Source organism: Melospiza georgiana, chromosome 6 (assembly GCF_028018845.1).
Source record: "Melospiza georgiana isolate bMelGeo1 chromosome 6, bMelGeo1.pri, whole genome shotgun sequence".
In the NCBI taxonomy this organism is placed as follows: Eukaryota; Metazoa; Chordata; class Aves; order Passeriformes; family Passerellidae; genus Melospiza; species Melospiza georgiana.
In genome coordinates, this window is record NC_080435.1 from 4,922,432 (window position 1) to 4,941,487 (window position 19,056).

Below are 19,056 nucleotides of genomic sequence, written 5' to 3' on the forward strand. Positions count from 1 at the left end.
AGACTTCTGCTACTCCTGATGAAAAGGTGGTCTGATCAGAAGAAGAGGAAATGTTACTAACAAAGCCCATGAAACACACAGCTGTTGAAAAGCACTGCTGTGGCAGCAGTGATCATCAGCATCACCTGCCTGCCCACACACAGCCCCATAGCCCTCGGCTGAGGGGCCCTCCCCAGCCTGGAGGAGGTGAAGGAAGGAAGCAATTAGAGCATCTTTTCCATCGTGGAGCCTGATTTTGTCAAGAATGAGGAAGAACTTCAGAGAGGCGGCCAGGAGCAGCAGGTCTGGGCAGCCTGCCACGGGGGATCCCAGCACATCCCGCAGCATCCCACGGCTGCAGCAAGCTGGGGCAGGGATTGGTGAGTGATGTTCACAGCCTGAAGCATCCTGAGTGCAACTGTGAAAAACTCACACACACTCTTTAAGGAGACCTGACTTTCAGACAGCTCAAGATGGACTTTCACACACCACCAGCTCTAGGTGCACCATCAGCAAGGAATGATTTGGTCTCTGGCTACCATCTAGTTAAATTAGCGCTTGGAGATGAAGAAAGGAGTGCCCTGCAACATCCTGGGAGTGATTTCATCTCAGCAGAATGCTTCTCTGAGCCAGGAATTCAGGAATACCTTAGACAAGGCAAGGAATTGATCTTTGCCAGGAAAGGCTGCTGAGCTAGTAGATGACGTAGAAACACATAGAGGAATTATTACTGGGTGATTGCAGGAAAAATGTGTGGATAGAGAGGAAGTTTTTTTCCGTGGGTTCCATAGATAACACAGTCTTTTTCAGGTTGGTGTGTAGAAATGGCTTTTTCAGCCATTGTAAAAGTAAATTGATTGTGCTAGAGGTATTTTAAATCTTGTCTGATCTTTGCAGGATGGTTTGTGGAATAGTATGTAGTGCAATTGCACTGGAATAGGTAATAATACTGGCACACTGTTGCACATAGTTCTCTTTGCTTCCTCATCACAGTTTTGCACCTAGCATGAGACAGACCACCTACTCATGAGACCTGGTGAAACACATTCCACATTTCATGTAGAAAATCAACAGCTGAATATCTGGGTGGAGGATGCCTGCTTATTGGTGATACAGTTTTCAAACACAAAAACTTAATGTGAATTTCAGGCTCTCTGCATTATTCTTCTGTTAGTTTATAACTGCTTTGGAATAAATACCAATCTAAAAAGAGGAACAGTCAAGTCTGAGGATGTGTTGACTGCTCACAAAGATTCAAAAGTAAGTTCTCTTCTCTGGGTCAGTGTTGTTGGATGACTGGTCTCTGTTTTGGGAAGGCAGCTACAATATTCTGCTATCTATGCTAAACCAAGCACCCAACACTAAAAAAAAAACCTTAAAAGCATTCACCCAGCACACATTTGACTTTACTGTTGTGGAATTGTTTGACTGGGGTAATCTACAGTAAGTGAAGGGCTGAATGTTCATACTATTGATATCACAAGCTGGAAAGATGTAGCTAGCAGCCGTCCATGCTGGCAGAGTCTGTTAGATGAAGAAGCCTAAAGGCTGAAGAAAGAAAGCTACTGAGAGAAAAGCAAGTTTAAAAAAAAAAAAAAAAGAAAAAGATATAGAAATAGAGTCACCCTCTGGTCTCATGGACTTTTGGCTCATTAAGGAGTCCTGCCATTTTAGAGCTCCACAGCCACTTATGACAGGATGTGTTACACAGCTAAACTAGTGGAGTAATTTACAGCAGTGCTTCTTGAGATGGATGCATGCCACACATACCTACATCTGAATATAAGCATGACTTTAAAGAGGCTGCAGAGGCACAAATGTTCCAGGAATGCAGGCAGCCTGCATCACCAGAGTGCTCATGACAGTAAAATTTGTGTTTTCAAATTCTTACTCCTCAGCTGGGAGAAAGTGGGTATCATTCACATGACAGAGGAATCCCTGACTTATACCAATGTAGTAACTTAGTGCCAAGTATCATACCATGTTGCTCTTTTTTATGGGAAGAGCTATAATATCAGAAGAAGAGACTATGAGGTCTGTTTTACATTAGATGGAGCTGCTGTTTGGAGAATCCCAGTAAAACTTCATTTCCCTGGGACTTCAGAGAAACTAGCACTATACAGCCTACTCATGCAGAGGCACCTCAGAGTGCTATACTGCATGCATACTGCATGTTACACACACAAGAGCACGAGTTGGGAAACACCAAATTGAAGACAAGCTGACAAGTTGGCAATTTGCTGTGGTGGAAACGTCTCTGTATATGGAACCTCATTAAAAAGCAGCAGCTTTTTTTTTTCTGGTAAAGATATCATAATAGGTGTTAAGCAAACAGAATAACAGAACCTCTGTCTTTTGTTTTATACATGCATGACTGCTATTTTCTTTGTCTCTGTAACTAGACCCTGGTGCATCATGTTATAGTTGTCCCAGCTGCTATTTAAATACATTTCTTTTGTTTAAGATGTTACCGGAATTAATTAAAATGACAAATCCTCCTGGGAGCAGAAGAACTGGCAAGGCCTGATCCCCGGGTGCATTGTACCCTTCCTCTTGTCCTTGCTACCACCACTGGCTGTTGCTGGGGCTGTCAGGAGTGATGCCTGGCTCCTGCCTTTCCTCAGGGAACTGCCTGGTGGCATCTGCCTCTCCCCTACTCCAAGCATAGGTCCTGATTACTGCAGCTTCTCTAAGCCACTGATTTTTTGGTTTTTTTTTTTTCAGTAACTTTTCAGTAAATCCTTTTGTGAATCCTGTGTCTGTAAGAACTGATTTCTCCATGCCAGATAGGGAAAATCTGGCTAACATGTCAGAAAGTCATTGCATGGGAATCAGGAAGAAGGTGGTCAGATGCCAGAAACCATCTAATATTCTTTAAAAGAAAAAAACCCAACCTAAGTTTTCTGCTATCTAAGAATCACAAATGGCTTTGCAAACAATGAATTCATTGGTTATCACTCAAGCAATGCTGCTTGTCAGTGGAAGTGTTGCCAGAGCTGATCCAGGAGCTGGCACCACCTTACACAATCTTTGGAGATAAATGCCTGCTACAATTTCCTCCATGTTTATGCAGAACCTAAGGAGCAATGAGTTTCTGCCTTCTAGGGCATATGCTGAGGTGCCCTAAGCTCATTCCTAACATGTGAGTATGGTGATCCACTTTGCTCATTACCCAGCTGAGAAGAAGGGTAAATTAACAGGGTGTAGAACTGTATTAACATGGATAATACTGTTTCTAAAATCTGAACCAGTGTCTTTGCACGAGGTAGCTCTGAGGACATATCCTTCCACCAGCTGTCTGCAAATTTTGCAGCTTCTGTAAGGATTTTTCTCTTTTGAGAACAATTAAAATAGAAGGTAAATAGATTTCGTTGGTTGAATTTCAAGAAGAAGCACTAAAAAAAGAAAAAAGTCATCAATTTCTTGAGACACATATAAGAGGGGTGGAAGCAGCAATGGTTTTTAAGAACTCTGTAAAAAGATTTTAACATAACATGATATGTTAGAGGAAAGAATAGAGGATTCCAATTGCATATTGGAAAAGTAATTTGTTGTGATGAAAGAGGCATAATTACCTTTCCATCTGTAAATAAGACCCTTTTTCTCTGTTCTCTTGAGGAAAAAAAAATTGGTTCAAGTGAGGTTCTTCCAGTTTCTGTCTTAACATCTATTTTGTCTGGTTGTTTATAATGGTTATAGGAAGTCTCTGAAGTGCTATAGAAATAGAAGGATGCTCCTAAATGACAGGAAACCTGTTTATAAAAATAGAAATTGTCAAAAAGAATGACTTGTGGGGCACTGCTTTAACCACTTATGCAGATGGAAATGTTTCTAGGAGTGTGAGGAAATAACCATGTGTCACAGCCACAGGAAATGCTGATTTATTTATTGGCTTGGTCAAAATAACCTTTTGCATATAGCTCTGAGCCAGAGACAGGTTTATGGAATGAGCCAGCAGGAAATTGCGTTGCTTAGAAGAAGGAACTCACATTTATCTTCTAATAATAAATAGGAAGAGGTCCCTGCAGCCACAAAAGCTGGAGAGACTTGTTTTATAGAAGATTAAGTCAAATATATTTAAAGGGAACAAAGGAAGTTTAGCACTTTCAGTCTTTATGTTTTTTTTTGAGGACGGTTGTATGTTTTATTTTTCTCCAAAGGCAACCCATACCTAAATCTTTGGATCCTAAATATTTAGGTAATAATTTGTAGCCATTGGCTTATCTCATAGTTGTGGTTTACAAAAGCTCACATTACTATTACTCTTTTTCTTGTGCAATTGTAAATTGCAGTAAATCAATGTTTCTGAAGCAGAAAAACATCTCTTAAAAAGTGATACTTTGGGTTTATCCCATGGGAGTCCGCAACAACAGATATTCTCCGCAGCATTTTATTTTCAATGCTATGGGACCGTATGGGTGGTTACTAGGGGGACTGACTGTAGCTCTGACTAAGATTGATGGCATTTTGACAACTTCATAATGGTACCCACCAGTGAATTTAATCTGTTCAAGAGACTGTAGTTGCGTTGTAGACTAGACTCAGCAATTTCAGAGTGAAAGGTTTTGCAAGCATCTCACAGGCTGTGTAAATTGTCAGGGATTTATTCCTTTTTGGAATTCAAAGTCCTTTCTGCTCTGATGAGCAATCTGGAACCTCAGAGTAACAAAGCAAAAAGACAGTGAAATATATAAAATATTAAGACATTTTTAACAGCAGAAGCTTCATTCTGCAAAATAGTGAGATAATTGGCCCAAGTTTTACCAACTGTATTTATGCTTTGTGGCACCCAGGTAGTTTGCACATTTGAAATTTTTTCCCACCAAAGGCTTATTCAGACCCCATTTTTACTGTTCCTCTCTAGATAGAATCCTCTCCTTGCTACCTGTTGACGGTAAGGATCATCCGGATGAGAAATCTCCAGCGAGTGGATGCCTGTAAGTATCTCCATTCTTAGTGGTAACTCAGGAAACAGGCAAATTAGATCTTTTATAATTTTGTAACAGCCTTTTCTTAGTGTTTCTGAAATAGCCCAGTGTTTATGTAAACTAATTATTATAAACAAGGCCAGTCCTTGCTGCTGTTTCATTGTTCTCCCTGTGCTTTCTGACTGGTTTCAAGACTTGAATGCGCTTTTGGGAATAAATATTTTCTGTCAAAGAAAGGAGAGTTTCTGACAGAGGTAGATGAAAGACTCCATTCCATGTTTTTAAAAACAAGGGGTAATTCTGCTGATGGGTTGTAGCACCTTGGGAAATGTGGCTGGGAGGAGCAAACCTTTTCAACATCCTCAGTCTTGATTCTGACAAAGAGGAATTGAACAGGGAAAAACTTTTTATGATCATTACGAGCAGGCTAATGCCATCATTAATTACCCTGAGGACAGTTAAAAAACCATACTAACTGAGGGCTGGATGCTTGGTCCTTTCTAAGGCTTCTGCAGCAGACTTGCAGTTGAGCAAGAGTGTGAGTCATGTGGCAGGAAAGTGGTGGGAAGGGAGTAAGTTGGAAAGGAAAACACCACTGTTTTGTAAAAGAACATGGACTCTCCACATATGTGCTGTGGAGAGGTGTCCCACACAAAATAGACAAGTTAACAGTTTGTTTTGTTTGAGTCAAAAATAGAGCTATGTGAAAGGATGCCGAGATTAGTTTTAGCGTGAGCTTGGCTTGAGTTTGAGCGTAACCCTCACGAGTCTCTTGATTCTGCTGTTTTGCTGTGAGCAGCAGTGATTGACTCTACAATGTCTTGCACACAAAGAGTCAGCAAAGATTTTCTGAGGGAGAAAGATCTGGATTTACCATGCAGTACCACTCCTGTCTTACCCTGTGGTTGCCACATGTTTTTCTGGAAGATGTACCAGAGGAGCTCCCTGTGTCACAGCTCTGAGTGAGGCAGACAACAGCTGTATCCTGGGTCACACCACTGGGCTGCACGCTCTGCACCTCCCTCCTGGTCCATGGCTGTGGCACACGTGTGGTGAAGCAAGAACACAAAAAGGTCTCATCAGGGACTCGTCTCAGATCTGCTGTGTGTCAGGCAACAAGGCAAATAATGAGGTTGTAGAAACAGATTGTGCAAGCAGAACTGAGGCAACATTTTGCATTAAATACACAGCTGACTAGTTTGGCTGCATCTACTCATATAATTAAGGATTGCTTGATTAAGGATTGCTTGATATGCTTTGTATCTCAAAGTACAGTTAAGATATACAGGAATGATGAATCACATCAGCAGAATAAAGTGCTTGCCAGCCAAACAGCCATCTGTCATTGATTTGAAGTGATAAAGCCAAAGTCATATAGTAGTTACAAAAAATCACCTTTAATGCATTTTAAAATCAGTAGCATTACTTCTAGACTATCCAAATATATTCAAATACATATTTTTGCAATTTCAGAATTCTTCAAAGCATTATTGTCTGCATGGAATTTCCTAGATTAAAATTAAAAAAATAAAACAGTTGAGGAAACAGAATAACTTGAAACAACTTTTACATCCAGAGGGACTGAAGAGTCTATAGTCCTTAGGTGTGAAAGTGAAATTATTGAGGAGGACATGGAAGCTCTTGCAACAAAACAGAAGAGGCAAAGAAGGTGAATAAGGAGTAATTTTTCACAAGGAGGCTAAGAAACAAGAGTCGTGGGAAGGTAGAATTAAAGCAGATGTAATGACTCTAGACAAGTACAGTGAAATTGCTGTCAGAATCTCATTTTTAAAGCCAAACTAAGATCTGAAATGTGAAGTAGAGCAAGACAGTCAGAAGGCTAGGGTCTACTCAATATTTTCCAAACAAACTTCTCCAGTGGAGGAATTCTTTTTTTATTCAGTAGGAATATGCTAATTTCTCAAAGCTTTTTTTGGAAAAAACAATTGACAGAATTAAACTTCGTTGATGTTGTTTCTGCATTGTAATGTTAAAAAATTGAAAACCGATCACTGAGCTATCTATTGACCTATCACAATTCATTTATAATTTTTCAAGCAGTTCCAGATGTTTTTCCCTCTCACTTGGACAGGAAAGCAGCAAGGCTTCTTGAACACTTTCAACAGCATAAAATGCAGCCTCCAACCAGTTTGAGAGAGTCAGTAGCTGTAGGGTGACATGGGGCAAAACTTGGTGGAGAAGGAAGGAGAAGAAGAAGAGAAAAAATGCTTGTTGCAGACAGGCAAGATTTTGCTTTTCCCCACAGGTCAGTGTACAAGCTCCTGTTCCCTGCTCTGCCTGCAGAGTCCTTACCTGCTGCTGAAGGATCTTCTCCATTTACTGCTGCCATCACGTCTCTCTCAAAAGTCTCACATCACAGGACATAATTCTCAAAGCTAGTTACCTTTTGCATTACATAACAGCTGATAATTTTTTTGTTGAGGACTGCATCAGAGAGGCTTTCAAGGTGCCGAAGTACCTTGCATAACCTCCAAGAAGAAACACAGTAAATGGCATTTTTGTCTGTAGCTGTTTGAGATATACCTTAATTTAGGTGAGAAAAAGGATGTAAAATCTTTCACTAACTTTCTGGTGCCTTTTGGGAGAGAGACTTGGTCCCCCTTCTTCCTGTAGGTGGCAGTTAGTTAAATTCCAATGTCTAATTCAGTGAGCTCCTTTTGGAGGAAGCCTCTGCCATCACATACAGCAGGCGTAGTTCTGCAGCTCGTTTCACAAACCCTCACAAAGAACATCACTGAGGGCAAGGCAGAGATGAAGACCTTTTGCAGTTGTTCTCAAAAAGTGGAGGAAGGTTCCAACCCCTCTTATCAGAGAGCAGCTCAGGGTGAGTGTGTGTGTGTGTGTGTGTGTGCATGCACACATGAGCACAGGAAAGCTTGTTGGCTGAGAAACTGAAGTGGCTGACTAGAAGAAAAAATTCTCAGTGGTTTTTTTCTTAATGCACAATATCAGTGCTGTGTGTAACTCATACAAGGAAGAACAGAAGCCACCTCCTCTTCTAGGTCACCTTGTGGTCAGTGCTTTTTCCCTGTCAGAAGGGAGTCGTGGAAAGTTACATGGCATCAGACTTTTCTATCTTTAAATAACTTATGCTTGTTTTTGGTACCAGTTGCTGCAGTAACCTCTCCAGTGTCCTGTAGCTCTGCTGCCTCTGCCAGTTAGCAACTGTTTTGCCTCTCCCCTGCCCAGTAAGCCAGGCTGATTTTTTTGCCTCTCCCCTGCCCAGTAAGCCAGGCTGATTGCTACGTGTCCTTGTGGCTGCCGACTGCGACGTCTGAAAGGGCACGCACGAAAACTGTGAGAAACTCTGACAATCCAGTGTGGAACGAAACCTTCTACTTCAGAATCCAGAGTCAGGTCAAGGTAAGGAACCAAAGTTGTCTGCTTGAAGCAGCCTGAGGATTTTGTGTATGTATGTATCTCCTGAACCATGCCCAGGAATTGTTTAAGAAATGGCACACAATAAAGGACTGCTCAAAGCATTTAACAGCAGAGATGACAGAGTTCCTGTGCCTGTTCAGTGGTGCTATGTGGGAGGGCCAGAAAGCGAGCCCAGTTTTGAAGTTTTAAGGAAACAAGAGACAGATCAGTGCCAGATGGATACAGAATCTGGGAGTTACCCAAGCTGTTGTATAGGTATAGCCAATGTATTTCATTACAGCAATTAAAATGAACTAGACAAGAATTAATATGCTGTTCAAGCATGTTTTTCTAAAGGGGGATAATGTTTAATTTCTCAGCTTTTCTTCTCAAGCTTATCCTCAGCAATACTTTTTGCCTGGAGCTAATGATGTCTAGCCTGAGAAACAATAACAAATTCTTCTCCCTCTTTTTCCAGAACGTGCTGGAGCTCACGGTGTATGATGAGGATTTTGCTACTCCAGATGACCATCTCCTCTGTGCACTCTTTGATACTGCTAAGCTTCCACTTGAAAGAACAGTGATCCTGTACTTCAAACCTAGCCCAAACGTGAGTGCAACTAAGCAACTAAAGCAACTGGGAAACCAGTGGAGAGTTACAGAACAGTCTCAAAATCTTTCTGAACCTGCCATAGATTACTTATCCCAGTAATGAGTGCATTAATTGCCATTCAAATTATAACCACAAAAATGTGATTAAAAATATGAATTTGAGAGTCTGAACTCTTCTTTGCAATATTTTTAAAATTATTAAAGACCATGGGACTGAAACAGTGCAGTAGGTAGGGGAGGGATCTAATTGCGAGCTACCTCTGAGCAACACCAAGGCCATACAGCTCTTGCAGGGTGAATAATCTGCATATTTTTTTTCACAGTGTAATTCATAACCTGAGTAATTCCCATAATTCATAAAGCCCTGCCCCTTTGCTTGTGTCTTCTTTCACCCCAAAAGGCGAATTTACCCCTGTGTATATCCCACTATAAATGGATGACAATTCACTCTGTTTCTTAGTTTCCTATCTATAAAATGGGAAAAATAACCTTTATTCCCTTTGAGATCTAAGGATAAGATCAGCAAAATATCTCACATACAACTTCTTGCTACCAGGGAGAAATTCTGGTATCCAAACTAGGTCGTTCACAATCAGCTTGTACACATCAACACTGCCTTACTTGGGGTTGCATAATAGGAATTCTGAATCACTCACTGTACTCTGTTTATTATGGTAAAGTAATGGGTGTAAAGTATGTTTAATTTCCAAGATAATAGCCAGTACAGTAAGTCATGGCAGGACAGTGCCAGGAATAGTTGGAAGGAAAGGGTGGAATTCATAAAATAAAGGAAGTTGCAAATTGTTTTTTTGCAGCAGCTTCACACTAAGAAGTATAGGTTGTTTTGGTGATATTGTGAAGTCAGAAGGAGATGAGGAAGGAATCATTTGATCATCTGGCTGAATTTTTGATTCAGGCCACCCAGTCTGAAGTATTTATCACAGGCTACTCATTGCAACCAATAACTTCAATATTGCCTATCAGACTGTGGTTTAGACTAAGGACAAAGCATTATGTAGCTACTTCATTTAATATCTTCTTCTTGCTTTCAGGCCACGGAGGAGCTAGAGGTTGAATTCAAATTGGAGGTTGCGTAAGTGATAAAGAGATTATTTTAAAAATGCAAAAATCGTTAATGATAAAACAAACAAAACAGTATGAGAAGTCATGCTTTGGATATTTCTGTAAAAAAGTTTCAGCCTTCTCCTGCATTATTGCTGCAGTCCCCAACACCTGATGGATTAGCTTGTTCTGTAGCTTAGCTGCTCTCAACGATGCATGTACCAGTTACCCAGAGAGCTGTGTGAATGGCCCACCCCTGGAACTGCTCAAGGTCATGCTGGGTGGACCTTTGAGCAACCTGGTCTAGTGGAAGTTGTCCCTGCCCATGGCACGGGATTGGAACTAGATGACTTTAAAGATCCTTTCCAACCCAAACTATTCTATGATTTATCTACCTGGGGACATTTCAGAAGGCTTTCTGAGTGTGTAAGCATTCCTGCCTATCAATTTTTCCTTGCCTGTTTCAGGTTATGTATTTGACACAGTTTTAGTGTTGAAACATCCTAGTTAGGTTTTCAGTATACCTCCAATTCCTTCAGTTTTCCCTTGCAGTACTCTTTGAATCCTAGTAATTGTGTTTTCTTTCTGCCTAACACAACCACAATGGGATGGGAACTCTTGTAAGGATGTAAAGCTCCTTCTCCAGCATGGTCAGCCTGCCACCCATGAATCACCCTTTTTGTCTCTGTGTGGCCACAAGGTAACTAAGGCATGGCAGAATCAGAGTGACTAGCTAAGGCCATACTATTGGAGAGCCAAGGCCAGAAGTCAAGTTGCTCCACACCATGTTCTGATTTCACATCTCCTTCACTCACTTGAATGATCTGGAAGGCATTTGGGGTTTTTTCCCATGTAATTGGTGCTGCCTGCTGCTTTGAAACAGGCTCCCCAGGAAAGTGGTTACAGCACCAAGCCTGCCAGAGTTCAGGAAGAATTTGGACAATGCTCTCGGGCGCATGGTGTGATTCTTGGGGTTCTCCTGTGCAGGGCCAGGAGTTGGACTAGGTGTGGATCCTCATGGGTCCCTTGCAACTCAGAATATTTGCATGCCAGCAAATACATATAACTGTCTTCCCAACAAGGACATGCTGGTGTATCAGCTGAAATACATTTATTTCACATGTTACAGTGAGAAAAATTTGACTGCCTAACAGGAGATTCCATTTTAGATGATCATGAGATTGCACTGTAAAAAAACAACCATGTTAAACATTGTTCAGCTTTGGTACAGAGATGAGTCTCCTCAGAGCAGTGCTCAGTCCATGCAGGCAAGGAAAGGAGTTTGTTACATGCTTGCTGGGGTCCCCTCAGACTATTGTTTTTTGAAGTGGGAAGAAAGGGCAACATCCTGGGTAAAGATGAATGGGATTTGTTTAACGTTAAAAAATCAATGTTTTTGTTTCCCAGATCTGGTCCTCATGAAATGATTGCTAGCAATGGAGTGCTGGTGGTATGTGTCTTTCCCAAGATATTTTCTATAAGTGATTCCTTAATGTAAAGTGCAAGGGAGGCTGGGGATTAAAGAAGCTAGTAGGCCAGTTCTTTCTCTTTCTTTCCTCTTTCCTATTTAGATACATTCAGAATGGGACATTTTCTTTACCTGTTCATTGGAGATATCCCATTTGTCCTATACTTCCCTATTTCTAATTTTTCCTATACTTCACCACACCACGCACACACACAAACACACACACAGAGACAGAATTTTTCTCTGTTACTAGTACTTCAAAAAGTGTACTACTATCTATCAGAACACAATGAGAAAAAGGCTGTGAAGTCACTTATTGATAATCTACCCAGACCTTTCCTTCCCTTGGGTAAGTTCTGTATGAAATACTGACTTGTCAAAACACAGTACGTTGAAGAAGAGTAAGCACCATTAAAAAAATCAACCCCCAAAATACTAAAAGCAATGCTTCTTCAGAAAACTCTTCCTACTACTGACTCTTGATCTCTCAGTGGCATATCTTTATTTATTTCCTAGTTTAACCCTTTGTATTTATGCTACAATCATGAAAACAGTCCTGCTTTTCCTTCTTTGTATATTCCTCTCACTGTGCTCAATCTTAAGTCAGTGTCACACATACGATTCCTGCAACTCCCTCCAAAGCTTTTCCTTTTCTTTAGTCAGCAGCTAATGGGAAAAAGCCTGGAGATGCCAGGGAATTCAGAGCTCCAAGTGACTCCAAGCTGAGGGGTCCACAGCTCCCTGTAACGAGGATGGGATGTGATGATCTTTCTCACAGAATCCCGCATTCTGTCTTTCACAGTGTCGTGAACTTTGCTGCTTGGAAGTTGAAGTGGCAGAGAAGACAAAGCAAAAATCAAGTAAGGTTATTGCTTTGTCATCTATTTACCAGTAATTGCATGCTTACTTATGAGAAGGTGCCCCTTCCATCTAATGTGTTAGTGAAATAAATAGTGCTTAGAGTATTTAGTAGAGTTAATGTCAGGTAAATACATTAGGTTGTTATAGACTCCAATGACCTCATCTAGATATATGTTAACAAGGCCTATTAAATGCACAATAAAGTTGAAATCCCAGTTCTGTGTCACAGCAGAAATATTCAGAGTCCCCTTTCTGTCAGAAGAGTATCCACTTTGCTCTTTTCCCTGTAGTGCCAGCATTTGCCCTGGGCAAAGCTATGCCACCCTCACCCCACATTTAATCAAGCTAGCACATTTTTCTGCTTAATCATGTTAATCTTTGTTTTGCCACTTTAGAGAAAGAGCTTTCCCTGACTGTGAAGGGCTCCTTTGAGGGGACGCAGGATATCGTGCTGGGCCCCAATGGGGTGGTCAGCCCAGCGTGTCCCACCGAGTTCCACTACATCAAGTACGCGGAGCCAACGCTGGATGTCATGCTGCCAAAGAAGAGGCGCTACCACCCCGTATGTTGGAGTGGCCTCAGGGGTGGAGAGATTTCGAGTGGCTCTCAAGAAAGTGGGAGGAAGGAGAGAGGGTAAACTCGTTCCCGATTGTGTCCTAAAGCATGTTGTTTTCCCAGTGGTCCTGTAGGTACAGCACAGAGACCGGCTCCCCAGTCGTGATGCTGAACTCGCTGCCCATGGGAAGGAAAACGACCATTGCAGAGGTGGGCATCACTTCCAGGTGTTGGTAATAAAGGGTCACTCCAATAGAAACCATTCCTCATAAGATTGTCCCAGATGGCCACTAAGAGTGTCAGAAACATTCTGCTTTTCTGTTAGACTTTGAGAAAACAGGAGCTTTGTTTCTCCAGATGTTTTCTCCACAGAGACAGGTTGTCCCTGTATTAATCTCCATTTTGTGCCGGTAGTGAAGACAGAGACCTAAAAGGATGTAAGAAATACCATACTTGCTTCAGAACATCTCCCCCTGTTTACCCAAAGACTTGCTGACTCCCCCTTTGCTTAGGATCCAAACTGAAAGTTGCTCCTTGGGCACAAAAAAGGAAAACATCAATAAACCTGCCCTTAGTCAACCATATATTTAGGAGGACAATATATTGAAAGATGCTGAAAATATTAGTCATGGGGTATGTATTTTAAATAATATAGTGAGAATATTGATTTAAAAGAGCCATTAAGATATCCTCTCAGAACAGGGCACATTTTATAACTTAATATGAAGATTGGAATAATGATTTTTAAGAGACAATAAAGTGTGGGCAGAAGCAAATGCAGACTTTGCAGTCTCTTCACTGTGAGACTATGTCTGGGATGTCAAAGATGTACTGTGTACTAGAGCATAAAGAATGGAAAAGGCACAAAAAATGGTAATTCAGGATGCTGCAGGAAGCTTATGAGTTGTACAGGAAATGGGACCTACTGTGTGAGGCGCAGAAACATCTTATACCAGGATGCTTAAAGGTTTCTTCAGCCTGGGAGGATTTAGGATCTGTAGGTAGGGGTGTTCCACTAATGATAAGTGAATGCTTTTGGAAATATATGCCAAGATCTCAGACATTGAAGTTTGTGATTGCCAGACATCGCTGGGTTATAAATCAAACTCTGACCCCAAGACAGAAAGGGAAAATAGAAACTTTAAAATTTAAACTTTAAAATTACACATTCTTGCTTTCCAGGAGAAAAGATTTGACTTGAATGTGACAGCAAAACCTTGGTAAGAGATTTTCTTTTATTCCTTTATACTTGGTTCATTGATTTTCATATTGTTTTAGCCACATGGAAATGACACAAGCAAGCATTCTCAGTCTGAAAACTAGAATGTGCTTATAATAAAATGTAAAATACATGCATAATATATAATGCATAATTAGCCTTAGGAAGATTTGACTTTAATCCGTTGATAAAGCATTAAATAAACATGTGTTTATTTCAGCATTATCCCTTTCATTCTGACCACAGAATATTTTCTTTGGTCAGTGTCAGTCTCTGAAATTCACGAAAAGAACAAAGCTAGCTGACAATGACAAAAAAAGAATAGTCAGATGTAAACATTTTGTTTAATCAGGAATTAAGAATTATTTTTTTGCTTTACTGTCACTATTCAGTGGTGATGAACCTTGTGTTCTGTTAAATCCAGTTATACTATATATTGAGTAGAAACTAAGGTAAACAAGGTAACTTGTGGTTTGACGTCTGTAGACATGCTCCTTAATACTCATCAGTAAACACGGAGATACTTCAGGTTATCTGTAGCTATGTGGGACACATAGAACTGGACAAACTGGTATTTTTGTGTGTGTCTGACTAAGAAATAAAAGGAAAAAGAATATTTTTGAATTCAAACAGAGTTTTCTGTCATTAATTTCAAAACAGCAAGTGGTCAATGATAACAGGAAAATCAGTGTTATACCACAACAGGAAAAACAACTTCTGCTTATTTATTTTATTTTCAGAGAACTTTAGAAATAGTTTGTTTGGATCTTGATTTACAGTAGAAACTGGCTTTTGCCGCTCTGCCTAACTCAATTCCCATTGTGTGAATTAATTTACAAATAAGGTTATAATAGTTTATACAAACTTGATTTTATCCAAATTTGGTGGTAGAGAAAGCTCATAATTAAATTCCTTTACTAGTTTCATACAAGTTATGGACCCAGTAGAAGAAAGAGGTTCTGTCACTGGAAGAAAAAGCAAACCCCTGTCATCTGGCAATGTAGATCTGACCTGACCATGACCATCTCTTGCCTATTGATGCCTTGTAGGAGCAGGGCAGGAAGAACGAGGAGGGAGATTAGTGAGCAGAAGAGCAAAAATGCCCAGGGAAATAAACCACAATTGTGGGGCCTTAAGCAACGGCTTGTTGAATTTCAAAATAGACTCCAGTGAAATCTTCCTCTAAGGTTGAGGAAGAGGAACCACCGCTAGAGGGGGGTGCCTTCCCACTCCGGTTCCTCAGAAGGAGAATTTTCATTCACATTGAATATGCCAGCCTTTGGAAAATGAGTGTTATTTTCAGATTTTGAATGAGGAAAATAACCTGTGAAATGGGAATCAGTGCTTTCACTTTTTACCGTTTCCATGGATTTTCTAAGCTTGTAAATCTTTTACTTGTAGAATATTTATTTAAATATTTTTTTTAATTTGTAAACACTGTACATTGTTTCTTCCAGTTAGCAATATTTAGGAATGATGGCACTAGTTAGTCTTGACATGAGTTTCATACTTTTAAAAATAGTACTATTATTCTCTCTGGCTCCTGTCATGTTGCATCATCCTGTTTGAAGGGAAGGATGCTGTAGATTATCTTTGATCAACGTCCTAAGATTGATATGGGTGTGTTAATATTTAATATATGTGTCTGTTTTTATCTTAGCAATTGTACATGCCACCAAGACCTGGACATGCGCTTTGGGTTTAACTTATGTTCTGAAGAGATGGCTTTCCTGGGGAAAAGAAAGAGATATGTAGCAAGTGCTCTCAAAAATGTTTTTCACCTACCACATGATCTGCAGGATCAAGAAGTACGTGTGTGCTGAGTGGATAGAACTTGAATCTCTAGTGTTTTCATGTACTCCTGTAGATGAGTGGTCAGCAAAACAGGCCACACCTATCTGTTGTGCAGGTACCAGCTGCTCCATGTGTCTTAAGTACATTTGCTTCTGCTGCTGAGGTTTGTTACTGAAAACACAGTCACCATCCTTTATTACTATCAGTTTGGAACTTTTCGTAGTTGAGGTGTGTTCATTCCTGCCAGGCTGAGCTGTCACTGCCTTGGTTCAGAACTACTGAATACATTCCACAGCAAAGATTTTTTTTTTTTTTTCCCTTATTCCAGTTTCACTACTTTGTGAGAGTTTAGGACAAACATCTTTGAGTGCTTCTTGTATCTTCTGTTTCTTGCAGTTTTGAAATTCCTTAAAATAATGTAATTTATTTTAAAATAACTTCAAGATACTGAATAATAACAGTATTGCTGAGGGTAACTTAACAGTAGCTGTGAACTGAGTATTTCTTCATGGGATTGGCAGGCAGATTTTCATACGGAAGTAGTCAGTGTGTGAAATAAGTAGTGGAGTGAGTGATGCATAGATAATACATTGTTACTTCCACAGAAGGTTTATTCTTGTTCGTCTGTGCCTAAATTGCCTTAGAGATGGGCAAGAATCCAAGTTTGGGTTAATCTCTGAATCCATGTTAATCCAAAGGGAAATAAGTGGCAGTAGCAGTTGTTGCTGGGTTTTGGAGTCTTTCCTTCTGAGAAGGGACCTGGGCTCTGAGATCAGGCCCTGGGCTGCCTGTAGTGACCAGACCCCATTGCAGGGTGGGCTGCAGAGTTGGATGCTGTCAGTGTGAATGTCCCATCCTCCCTCTGCCCTACAGGTGCCCATCGTGGCTATCATCACGACAGGAGGAGGACTGAAGTCAATGACAGGATTGTATGGCAGCCTCATGGGACTCAAGAAGTTAAACCTCCTGGACTGCATAACGTACATCAGTGGGCTGTCCGGCACCACGTGGTAAGCCAGCTCGAGCAGAAGGCCTGACCAGGCTTTCTGCGGGTCACGCTGATGCAGTGAGAAACTCCAAAAAGCAAACAAGATCAGGAGATTTTCTTCAAACATGATATAAACAAGTTTCTCAGTAACAGGCCATTAAGTACTAGCTTGATTTAGTGCATGCTTTTCCTGTAAGGACCTCTTTACTGTGCTTATCAACTCCACACGTGCAGCAGTTAAATGTGCATATGACAATTACACTCATCAAGATGCTTTCCAGTGGTTACTGTGGATGTAACTGTGGATGCCCATAGCATGATGCCTCTTCCTTTCTGCACTGAATCCCAGCTGTTGTGGTCCCGTTAGCTTCTGATACTGACTGTGATTTCTAGCTGGAAAAAACTGCTGGATAGTGCATACTGACCCCTGCAACCTGCCAGTTTTGTGTTTCCCTGGGCAGTGTCATTCCCTGCTCACAGGACCTACAGCTCCCTAATGTCTGATTGTTCTATGCAGAGGAGGTTGGTAAAATAGAGGTTGATGTTAAAATAAAGCATAGTGATATCATAAGATTAACAGTAAGTGAATCACGGCAGGAAATAGCAGCTAATATGAAAGAATTTAAGGTTCTGAAAATAAAGCAAAGAAAATTTATTATAATTTTCTGCCTAAACTGTGCTTCACAAATATAAGTTCACACCTGGCAGTTTTATCCCTTAAGCTTCTGCCTGTTCTGCTTAAAAAAAAAAGTTAAGAACGTAAACTCCCACCTCTTTTTTAGTGCCACTTTTAAAAACAGTCATAGAAACTCTGAAGTGTTCATTCTGCTGGATGGAGCAGCTAAACCAGAGTATGTGTGAGCAGAAGGGAATCCATAATGTAAACCTCTATTCTGAAAGCACAAAATAGCCAGTCTTCTTTTGCTCCTTTTAATTTTTGCTGTCTGCATTTTCTTTCTCCAGGACCATGGCCAACTTATACAGAGATGCCTACTGGTCACAGAAGGACCTGGACTCACATATTGGTGAAGCCCAAAAACAAGCAACAAAATGCAAGATGGGCTGTTTCTCTATGGATCGCATGAAGTACTACAACAAGCAGCTTTGCCAGCGGAAAGAAGAGGGATACAGGACATCATTTATAGATCTTTGGGGTCTCATGATTGAGTACTTACTAAATGATGGGGTATGATAGCTGTTCCAGTTCTAAAGAACCATGTGTTTTTCCCTTAGTGGATGGAGAGGAAACTAGTTCATCATTTCACAGAATGTCCCTCAAAACAGAGGGGAATTCTCTGTGTTAACAATATAGCGCATTATGCAGTAGTTTTGGTTCGCCCAGTCATAGACGTGTGCAGAAATAGTTGTCTCCCTCCTCATCTTTTTGTGAATCCGTGCACAAAGCCAGGCTGGAGCCTGGGAGCCTGGTCTGTGGTGGTTGGTGGGGGTGCCTGCAGTGCTCTGTGTGGCGGAGCTGCCAGAGCGTGTCCTGCAGGCTGGGAGTGGAGCCGCCCGCCTCCTCCCGCGCCGGGGCCAGTGCATTCACCATGTGCTCCTCTCACGTGAACGCTTTTTCTTCAAAACCAGAAAGACCCCCACAAGCTCTCAGATCAGCAAGAAGCACTGTGTGATGGCCAGAACCCACTGCCCATCTACGTGTCGGTCTGCGTCCGGGATAGTTACAGCACCAATGATTTCAAAGGTAAGGATGTTGTTTCAGATCCTCTCAGGCTAAAATTGGCAGCTGAATTCCTGTCATCACTCTTCTCTTCTTGGTAGCACTTGGAGTAAACAATCCTTATGTGTCAGTTGCTATTTGGAGAAATAACCATTGCCTCCATACCTTACAATTTTAATACAAGGGTTTTGGAGAGCAGCATTTCCCTGTCTCAACATACACAGTAGAAATTCTTCCAGAAAGGCCATTTTGAGAAATATTGGAATTATCAAATAATTGCTTTTTCTCAACAGCCAGTTATTGTTTCAGTATGAAGAAGACCACATGGTTATGGGTAGAGTTTGGGAAGGCTCCCAACTGAATCTGTTGCTTTTCTCATTGTTTTGTTTGTTTGTGTTTCTTTCCTATGGAGGATCAGAAAGAAGATAAGGGGAAAATAAAAATTCAGATACAATTTTTTATTGTTGAGGCAAGAAAATGAACCATTTCTGAAATGAAAATGAAATTACAGTCCATGACATTTCTGTCTCA

At 40.9% G+C, this 19,056-nt stretch overlaps 1 protein-coding gene across 1 annotated transcript in view; it reads left to right on the top strand.

Annotated features, from left to right (window-relative positions):
- The first annotated feature begins 244 nt into the window (after positions 1-244).
- The window catches only part of LOC131084326 (uncharacterized), a 47,051-nt gene continuing 28,239 nt past the window's right edge, over positions 245-19,056 (top strand). The window contains 15 exon segments of the mRNA XM_058025692.1: positions 245-359; positions 1,154-1,239; positions 4,844-4,916; positions 8,155-8,291; positions 8,767-8,898; positions 9,953-9,993; positions 11,370-11,412; positions 12,233-12,295; positions 12,689-12,853; positions 12,970-13,056; positions 14,029-14,066; positions 15,726-15,873; positions 16,733-16,869; positions 17,811-18,033; positions 18,435-18,549. Coding sequence (XP_057881675.1) covers positions 245-359; positions 1,154-1,239; positions 4,844-4,916; positions 8,155-8,291; positions 8,767-8,898; positions 9,953-9,993; positions 11,370-11,412; positions 12,233-12,295; positions 12,689-12,853; positions 12,970-13,056; positions 14,029-14,066; positions 15,726-15,873; positions 16,733-16,869; positions 17,811-18,033; positions 18,435-18,549 — 1,603 coding nt within the window.